This window comes from Seriola lalandi, unplaced genomic scaffold (assembly GCF_002814215.2).
Source record: "Seriola lalandi dorsalis isolate HSWRI2012SDOR001 ecotype SW California unplaced genomic scaffold, Sedor1 jcf7180002054893, whole genome shotgun sequence".
NCBI classification, from domain to species: Eukaryota; Metazoa; Chordata; class Actinopteri; order Carangiformes; family Carangidae; genus Seriola; species Seriola lalandi.
The window spans coordinates 21,815-32,582 of record NW_019525445.1 but is presented as its reverse complement, the minus strand read 5'-3'; the positions used below and the strand labels follow the sequence as shown (position 1 = coordinate 32,582).

Here is a 10,768-nt window from a genome sequence, read left to right as displayed (position 1 = left end):
GAGAGAGAGAGAGAGAGAGAGAGAGAGAGAGAGAGAGAGAGAGAGAGAGAGTGTAAGCAGCATGGCCACCAGATGGTTGATGGTTTAATCCTATCAGGTGATTCCTGCCCCTCCATCTGGCTAATCCAACCCACTACACACACACACACACACACACACACACACACACACACACACACACACACACACACACACACTCACTCACTCACACACACACAATACATGGTGTGGTACTCTGTGTCTGTGTGTGTGTGTGTGTGTGTGTGTGTTGCTTGGTCTAATATAATTATGCTTCTTTTTCATAAATAAACCCAGACTAAAGGGTGTTGTTGTATTTCAGCTGAATACTGATTATCTCACACACACACACACACACACACACACACACACACACACACACACACACACACACGGTGTTGGTTTCTGACAGACAGGCTTTTATTGTAGTGATATTGGATTGGATCATATGAGCTTATACTCACAATACTCAGGTTTGAAGTGACATAAAGCTGACTGTATCCAGTCTGTCTACGATACATACACTACCTTTGGCGTGTGTGTTTTTATCCATGTCAAATCATTGTTTAAAAAGAGAGCGGCAGTAATCTCATATCAGTCTGTCTTGTAAAAGCGGCTTTTGGGATAAACAGACAATAAACAAACAGAAGAGGTAAAGAACACGATGCCTGAACACCATATTGTGTTTGAAATTGTTTAAAAAGAACATGGTACTGCAGAACATGGACATTTTTTCTTCATCTTCACAGACTGAGTTTTGTTTAACTAACCTTTAAATTAATTAAGTCAATCTTTTTCTGAAGCGGCTCATCTTTGTCTGATAAGGCCCGTGAAGATTTATCTTTTTGAGCATGTTGATTCTTGACATTTGGGAAAAGTGTACTGTAAATAGAACTAAGCTCACATACAAGGTTTCAGAGCTTTCACTCGCATCTCAATGGGAATGGTCAATAGTGCTACAGTGGGACTGATGTTTCAATTTGGTTACTTTGATATTTTCCACTTGGGCATTCAGAAAAAAAAATCTAATTTCACCTGAGTAAAAGCCCTGAAAAACTGAATAAATGTTTTGAAATCGAAAAGAAAAGAAGCCCCAAATTTTAATTTAAAACCTCAGCACCAGCTTTGTTTATTCTCTCATTGTATTCAGCAGAATAATTTACAAGAGGAAACTTTTGCTACTCAAGGACAAGTTGAAAAGGACTCAGTCTTCTTTGAATTGTTAGTGTATTCAGCGTGTAAGTGTGGTGTGTTTATCAGGACCACAGCCAAAAGCCGAGGGTGTAGCATAGAAAAATATGAGGTGCAGATGCAGCAGGGATGAAGGGACTTGCCGCCAGATTTCCCTCCGTGATCGGGTTTTAGCAGAAACAAATGTTTCAAATGAGAGTCATATGAATGTTGATGCTCAACAACTGTTGAGTTCAAATGCATCTCAGATGCTAACAGTCTGTTTCCCCCTCTCTCTTGGTCCCTGTCATCCTCCCCTCCGCTCACTCCAGGAGCAGCTCCCTGCATTAAAGCCATCAGCCCAAGCGAGGGGTGGACTACGGGGGGCGCTACAGTCATCATCATAGGAGACAACTTCTTCGACGGTCTCCAAGTCATTTTCGGTACCATGCTGGTTTGGAGCGAAGTGAGTTCGCCAGCATCCTGTCTCCATGTTGTTTCAGCCCCTCAACTGTGTGTTTTTGCCCTCAGACCGTTGGAAGTAATTCAATATGAAAACATACTTTTCCTCATGGTCAGGCTCTTAACTGTGTGTGATCGTGTGTGTGTGTGTTGGTATGTGTGTGTGTGTGTGTGTGTGTGTGTGTGTGTGTGTGTGTTGATGTTTGTCTAAATGAGGTTTGCCTCTCTAATGAGTCCCCACCAACAAGTAACTGCCGCCCCTCTCCACCTTCCTCACCCACACTCCCTCTGTCTCTTTCTCTCTGGAATACTGATCAAATCAGCAGATTCTGATAGCCATCGGTTTAATGCTCACAAAAACACACACTGACACACACACACACATACACACATACACACACACACACACACACACACACACACACAAATACAGAGCTCACTATCGTACTTTTCCCCAGCGCCACTCCTCCACAGAATGTTTATTTGTCTTCTGACTCCACTCACCGTGTGCGCCGAGCGACCATGGCTCACTTCCAACAACAACACGAAGAGTGTGTGTGCACATGCTGGCATACATGGATGGGTGTGTGTGTGTGTGTGTGTGTGTGTGTGTGTGTGTGTTAAGAGCTGAGGGGTTTGTTTACAGTGTTGAGAGCCACACTTACACACACTAACATGTGTACAGAGTCTCAGTTCAGTTCAGTTCAAACTGACTCAGCTCTCTTGGCGTTCCTCAAACTGGCTTCTAATGGATTTTGGCCAACAAAATGTTTCATTTTCACTCAACCTGATTATTGATTCTGAGGCGAGAAAACACAGTTTGAAAAATTTCAGTGGAGAGTGATTGCTTATGTTTGCCAAGTTCTATTTGTCTGCATCTCTCCCTCCTACCTACCGATTTTTCACAAACCCGGGCCAAATGGTGAAAAGTATTTTTGAAAAACATCCATAAAAATATGATGGTAAATGGTCAGTGTTTGTCACGTACAGCTCAATACAATAATTCGTTTTCCATCTGGTGTCAACACAACTGTCGGGAAATCAGACTTGAATTATAGCAGCTAGTTGATTTTTGTTTTTGTGGCATGCCAAACATTTGTTCCACTGCACATGAGAGGACGAGACACTGTTCAAGTTCAAAACCAGAATAAAGCATCAATCACAACAGCTATTTACAGGGTTTCAGTTGATATACATGTATGTCCATGTACAAGATTTCAGATATATTCTACATTGGATACAAGAATTTCCCCTTTTAGCTAAAATGAGACAAAAACTAACTGTGTTTGCTGCAAACATCAAATTCAGATGCAGGATGTGATGCGAAACTGCATCAAATCCAAATGTAAATACATTTAGAGATGTTTGTCACCACGTTAACAAGTGCAAATGCAATAATCTCCAACCCAACAAACTGAAATAAACTTTTAGAGTGGAGCTCCAGCGAGAACGCTTTTGCAAAGCATCCTCAAAGAATAACACGCTGTATCGGTCAAAGGTGGCTCAAGACTCAAGATGTCTATTGGCAATGAAACTCACCAGCTGGACTGTCCGGACACAGAATATTATTCCTGCGTTAGTTTTTGTTGTTGATGTGTTTTTGTGTATTGACTCTCCTCGTCCTTCATTCTCTAGTTGATCACGCCGCATGCCATCCGGGTGCAGACGCCTCCCAGACACATTCCTGGGGTCGTCGAGGTCACCCTGTCCTACAAGTCGAAACAGTTCTGCAAAGGCACACCAGGAAGGTTCATATACACAGGTAGGTCCACTGTACACACACATACACTCAGACAGTACAAGCACGCATGTACATGTTCTTGATTGGAGAACATGGTTGTGTTTTCCTCGAGGGTAGGTTGAATTTTTCATTGTTGGTTTTTGGAAATGTGTGTTTGCGCGTACGTGCGTGCGTACGTGCGTGCATGTGTGTGTGTGAATAGCGTCTATGAGTTGCAGTTCACTCTCAGGCCAGACAGTGTTGAACTAATGACTGTAGATTAGTCAACATTAACGAGCCACACTCGTTAGAATGTTGCCATAATCAGAGGCTCGTTAAAACCAGCTACAATTAAACAGTCTGCTCTTTATAGCCCTCCATACTGAAGCTATTAGTGAAATCATCCAGAACACCCAGTTTACTAACACACACACATTAAACACACACACACACACACACACACACACACACAGTGTTGGAAAAGTGTGTGTGATTTCTGACCGGACTGTTGACTGTGAATGAGTATTTTCCTGCTAAATTCAGCAGAAGAGAGAAAAGACAAGAAAGCATCTGTGTGTGTGTGTGTGCATGTGCGCGCGCATGTGTATGTGTGTATGTGTGTGTGTGTGCATGCATGCATGCATGCATGCGTGTGTGTGTATGTGTGTTTGTTCATTTTGTTCGCACATACATGTGGAAATGGATCGAGATGATGTGATGTCTGGTATTGATCCGCTCAACATGGCTCCATCACACCATAACGATGACGTCATTCACAGAGAGAGGGACAGACAAATAAAACAGCTGCTGTGTAAATTCTTCCAGACATTTAATGACCTTGGTAATTAACCAAAGATAAAGATGAAGATTTAAACCTGATCAATGACGATGAAAAAAAAAACTTACCATGAGTAAATTGTCAGTTTTACTGTTGGTGTCAAGTTCATGAAAGTTTTAATATTTCGTCTTCAAAAGAAAGTGATGAGTTTTGTTTAGAATAAATGCAATTTTGATTTATGTAGAACCTGCAGCAACAGGTTACATGCATAGAGAAATACGAATAACATGAAAATATGAGAAAAAGCAACAACAGAAAAGGAAGAAGAGGTTGAGGATTTTAGACTAGACACAAGAATAGCTACATCTATAGGAACTGCAAGAAAATGATGCTCGCAGTCGCAGCATTGGTTGATTGCCAGGTGGTTTTTGGAAATTGCAGTGAAAGAACACAGCAGTTAGCACAAGAATTGAGAGCAACAATTATGACTGCAATAAAACAGGCCCAGAACATTGTTTTTGTTTTAAATGTTTTGACGAAGTTTGGAAGACTAAGACGTCAAATGATTTTTTTGGGGGGTTTCTATTTTTGTATTGGAGGTATGATAAGTGTCTGGAACAAGCTTCTCCGCCTGCGTGCCTCCTTCAATGTTCTTCACTCAAAACATCTTCGGTCTGACCCTGAGGCAAGCCGGCTGGTAATTGGTCCGTCTGGCGTCTAACTGCTTCTCCTATTGGGCGGAGGTGACCCCCCGTGACCTCACGATTGGCTGATCGCTTCAACATGTGACCCAGGAAACGCGATCCGTTACCGCGGTTACCTGACCTCGCCTCAAGGTCGACTTCTTTCTGGAAGTCACCGGTGAAAGGTCACCGGCGATGAAAGCTGATTGGCTGTTGTGGTTTTTCGATGCTTTAGCTGCGGTTGCCTCCGGGTGTAAGAGCCAAGCAATTAAACACACACACACACACACACACACACACACGTAAACACACACACAAAGCTGCACATGCATGGAGTCATGTCTTACACGACTTACCATGCACACTTTCAAACAGGGGCAGGAGTTGAAAGTAATTGTAAATCAGAGAGATATGAAGGAAAGATGGTGAGTAGTCTGGTAAACAGATGGCCTATCACATACATACACACACACACACACACACACACACACATATACACATATACACACCGTGCCGTATGGCTGCTTCATCTGCCTAGTGGGAAAAATTAAGATTCTCTGCATCACACTCTATATAAACACACATCGGTACAAAGTGACAATCAATAAATGGTCTCACACACAAACACGTTGCACACACACACACACATGACCACACACACACACATGGCCACACACACACACACACACACACACACACACACATGGCCACACACACATATGCAGAGCTAAGATCCATGACGCTGCTGAGGAGAGGAAACTTTTAGGGAAAGCTGAAAAAGCAACAAGCGATTTAACTTTGCAGACAAAATAAGAGAGAATAAAAAGAAATTAGAATATAGACGGAGAGAGAGACAGAGACAGGAAAAAAAAAGAGAAAGAAAGAGAGACACATATAAAAAGAGAGACAGAGAGAAAGGTGGACTTTTAAAACCAGATTGTAAAGTATTGATCCACTCCTAAGTGGATCACACATATACTGATACACGCATGCAGATACACACATGTACATACACACTTATACAAACACACAGGGAGCCCACTGAGAGAAGAGGAGCTGGGGAGAAAGAGATCTCATCTCATAAGGGGAAGAATGAAGCAATAATTCAGTGGTATTGAACTGCTGGCTGGCCAGAGAATCGATCTCACCACACCTCCTCTCCTCTTCTCCTCCTCCCCCTCTCCTTCTTCTTCTTCTTCTTCTTCTTCTCCTTTTACATCAGCACTCTTCGTCCTTTCACCCACACAGTTTCACTTGTTTTTTTCTCCCTTTCCCCCCCGTCCTCTCTTTTGTTTAAACATTGCCAAATGATAACAAGAAAAACACCACCCTTGGATAATAAATCCTAGACATGCAGCTTCAACACAGACAATATTTTTCTCTGTTTCACGGTGCCTCCTCCACTTCCCCCCTCCTTTTTTTTTTTTTCTGTGTCCCTCCTCTCCTGGCGTTTTTATTGTGAAACAGGAGTGGAGCTTCTGTCCTCATGAAACTTCTATGAGTATTGATCGGCAGGCAGCTCTGGACTCGGAGAGGAAGAGCGAGGCTGGAGGAGAAGTGATGGAAGAATGGATGGATGGATGGATGGATGGATGGATGAAAGTGGCAGAAGGTGTAGTTAAGAAAGAGGGGGAAGGAGGCTGAGCAGAACAGAGGGAGGCGTGAGGAGGGAGGGGGTGGGGGTGCGGTAACGGAGAGCAGGAGGGATTCACACTGAGATGCTTTCATGGGCAGCAGGGTGGCAGAATGAATCGAGATGAAACGAGTTCAGGCCTCAGTGTCACCAAATCATCTGCTGAAGTGTCCCTGTTTGTTGTTTTCAAACATTTGAGAGTGCAGCCGGGATACATGAAAATATATCTATGGTCTTTTAAAGCTTTGTAAGGATTTACAGAAAATGCTGGAAAATAATAAATAATAAGATTATTCTGTGTATTTGATTGAGACTCCATACCACATGTTGAGGTGCTCTTTATGTGTCTCAACTTGGAAAACAAGTTATCTCCTTCGAAATTTGTGACTGGAAAGGGTTTTCTGTAAAGTGTGATGTCCTGGAGACTTAGTGGTTTAGGACACATACCATGTGACCCCTGAAATGTCAGCATCGGTCATACAGTCAAACCTTTGTGTACGTGTTCTTGACAAAGACCTCCTCTGGCCTTGTGGGTAATAACCATTGTATCTGAGAAGCAAAAGCAGAAGTAACATGTCTCCTACTAATAGTCAGTGTTGGTTTTATTTTCACCACGACCACCATGGTTGCACGCTTTGTGATTTAAGCATTTGTATCCACACTTGCAGCGCAGCCCTAGAGATGGCAAAGTCAGCCAGTCGGTTGGCTGGTCTATAACCACTTAAACCCAAATATATTAGTAACTCTATGATGGATTGCCCTGTGATTCGGTGCAGACATCCATGGTTCCAAGATCCCGTGTCTTACTTACTTTGGTGAGTCCCTAACTTTCCCTTCTGGCACCACCAGCAGGTTGACATTTGGTACTACTGGGAGGATTGCCATGAAATTTGCCACAGACATTCATGTCCCCCACAGGACTCACAATCACTTTGGCCTAACTTAACTCTTCATTATCTGACAACAGAAACAGAAAAACACATAAATGATCAGCTTTACTGGATGTGTTAAAATACTGTATATGTGAGAGTAGGAGAGAAGCAAACACATAAAGGGCTGCCACGGGGCAGAACACAAATATGACGTGATCTCGTCATGAATAAACTATTTAGTGTATCTAGCAACATTTAGCGACTTTCCAAGGAAGTTTTAGTTACTTTCTATTGACAGTAGTTGGCAACACTGAGCATGTACACTGTAGCCCATAGTACCGCTTGCATGGTTGTCATCTGTTAGTCTTTTTACTATATACGTAGCATGACATATAGACGGTTAAATGCACCACATTACTTTAACCGTAGTCTTACTCTTCAGCACCATGGACAGCTGATGTTAAGAAGCTGTGTGTAAAAATTAAAGAGCATCTGTAGAAACAGCCTTAACTTGAAACAAGACCCTGCTCTCCCTGTTCTGTGGTTTAGGTTGGATGACTTGTTGTTGAGGTGGTTGTTGCCTCCTTTGGGAGTTTTCCAGCAGACGTCCAACAACCGGAGGCTCATGAGCACTGGCTCATTCGGCCTGGTTCATCTTCCAAGGGGCCAAGCGTCCCAACATTTACAACTATCTAAGAGTGTGGCCTAGTATGTAAACTAAAGAAAGTCCGGGTACTTATAAACCACTTACATATAATCATATGCTGTATCAATCATCATCACATGCTGTGCTGGAGGGGACGTTTCTTTATGTGATATTGAACATTTTCCACCAATCCTTTTATGATCTACACAGTTTCCTATGATGATGATTGATACAGCATGTGATTATATGTATCAAGTGGTTTATAAGTATGCAGGATTTCTTTAGTTTACACACTAGGCCCCACTCTTAAATGGGTGTATATGTTGGAAGATGAACCAGGCCGAGTGGGCCAGTGCTCATGAGCCTCCGGTTGTTGGTCTCCTGCTGAGAAACTCCCAAAGGAGGAAACAACTACTTGATACCTATAATCATACGCTATATCAATCATCATCATATACTGAGCTGGAGAGGATGTTTCTTTATGAAATACTGAACATTTTCCACCCATTCTTTTATGATCCACACAGTTCACTGCACAAGGACAATTCCTTTTCAACTGTGTTACTGTTTTCAGTTTCCCGTCTGAGCGCACATCTCAAAAACCTGTGTGCGAGTCTGGAGACAAGTGTGTTTGTTGTTTGCGGGAATCAGTGTAACCAGTGTTTCTATGATGATTGAACCTCGGCTGGTGTTACCGATGCCTTTTCACAACTAATGTGCAATCAATTGTGTGTCTTTTTTCTGCGCAGATACTATTTCTGTTTCATCGCAGAAAGAAACCACTAAAGAATTCATTTGAGAAACCTGACCTATTGGCTTCAAAGTACACACACACACACACACACATACAGACACGCACTCTTTATATTAGCCTAAACACACAATCATCCACACACCTTTCAACAATTTAAGAAAACACATTTGTTCTATTAATAAAGGGTCGGTTGGAGACACTTTAGGCCTGAGGTATCGAAACCACTCCAAGTCATTCTGTTGAATGCATGTCTCTGTGTGTGTGTGTGTGTGTGTGTGTGTGTGTGTGTGTGTGTGTGTGTGTGTGTGTGTGTGTGCGTGTCAGTGCACGTGTGTGCGTGTACGTGTGTGTGTACGTGTGCGTGTGCGTGTGTGTGTGTGTGTGTTAACAGAGTTGGCATCGGTTGAATGTCTCCAGAGATGTAAAGAGAGTGTGGATCTGACACTGGCAGTTAATTCTGACAGTTGATATCCCATCGACTGTTAGGCAGCTGTTTTTGTGCAGTTTTGTTTTTCTCAACCATAACTGAGTTTTTTTTTGTTTTTTTTTTTTTGGATGGTTCAACACATGCTTCCCTCACCTCTCCTCTCCTGTCACCTGATCTTTATTCTTTTACTCTTTCTCTCTCTCAATCAATCCACTGCTTCTCTTCTCCTTGACCTCACCTCCTTGCACGCCAGCCATACTGATGTAATTATCACATGTGAATCATAAAATCATAATTTATCCAGAGTTTTAAAAAGTTTAAAAAGGTTTCTTTGGAGCAGGGGGTAGTTTTGTTCATGACAGTTTAACATCTGGTATTTTTACAGCGCACAATTTATGAAGTTATGTTGCTAACAAATTGAGAGGTTTAGGGCAAAACAGAAACCAGAAAATTGGGTGCGATGTGATAATAAAACAGACATACTTATAAAAAAAAAACACACACATGTGCAAAAAGAAAGTAAAAAAAAAAACAACACATAAGACGTTCAGCTGCAAGTAATTTATCAGTGCTGGATGTGGAAAGTACCAAATATCACTCCAGCTGCACAATTGGACATCAGACACACACATGCACACACACCCTCTGCACCCCACACCTACAATCCCGTCTTCTAGCACAGCCTGTCTTCCTCTTTCTTTCTGTCTTTATCTTTCTACTTCTCTTATTCCTCCCTCCACCTGTCTCTCACACACACACACATTCAATAACTTTAGGTTCAACAATGGGGTGAAGACACATGTTCAGGGCCATATAAATAAACACACATGCACACACGCATGCACATCATACTTGAAGCCATCGTCCTGACTGACGGAGCTTTCAGAGCTACAGTTGATTGACATGTTGATTGGATAAAGAGTGTAGAAGAAGAGAATTGCAACATTAAAGTGAACTCTAAGCGTTTTTTAAAACCTTTTCGATTATACCTGTAGTGTTATTATCATACAGATGCTTTTGACACCATTAGTTACTCCACCAGGTCTCTCCATCTCTGAACACGTTGGTGTGGCATTAAACCGCCTGTCTGTGCTCTGTCACAGGGCTGCTACCACTGATCCCAACAGAAAAACAACAGTTCATCATTTCACCCATATTATTTCCTCTTTTACCTTCAGTGGTAATTAGTAGCGCTGTACCCAAATCAGAATCTCTGAGTTAGTCAGTTAGTGATGTTTTTCTTAAATAACCCTTTACCCCAACAATGAAAACTGTGTTACTCACTGCTGCTGCTCAGGTGCAGTCCAGAGCATGCAGCTCTCTCAGTGTCAATCACACTGGACAGCAGAGGAGGAGGCTGTACCAGCTTCTGGTTCCAAAGACTACTTTTCTGAATGTAGCATCGGTGCTGAAAGCATCAGACCAGCAATTTAAAAGATTTTAGCCTGCCATGCTACTGTGCTGAGTCGCTTTGTGTTCAGTAACTCAGCCAAAAACCACAAAATAAAGCACAACTCTTGAGTGGTGGCTTCTTGACTGATTGTTCGAATGATCAGTTAGCAGGCAGCTTTTTATTTTGTTAATGATGCAGATAGTTTTTTATCT

General features: G+C 42.3%; 1 protein-coding gene across 2 annotated transcripts in view; it reads left to right on the top strand.

The window, feature by feature from the left end:
* The window catches only part of LOC111672108 (transcription factor COE1), an 88,884-nt gene that overhangs the window by 58,704 nt on the left and 19,412 nt on the right, over window positions 1-10,768 (top strand). For both annotated transcript variants that reach the window (XM_023429405.2, XM_023429403.2), the window contains exons 9-10: window positions 1,521-1,654; window positions 3,286-3,412. In XM_023429405.2, coding sequence (XP_023285173.1) covers window positions 1,521-1,654; window positions 3,286-3,412 — 261 coding nt within the window. The remainder of the gene's footprint in view (window positions 1-1,520; window positions 1,655-3,285; window positions 3,413-10,768) is intronic.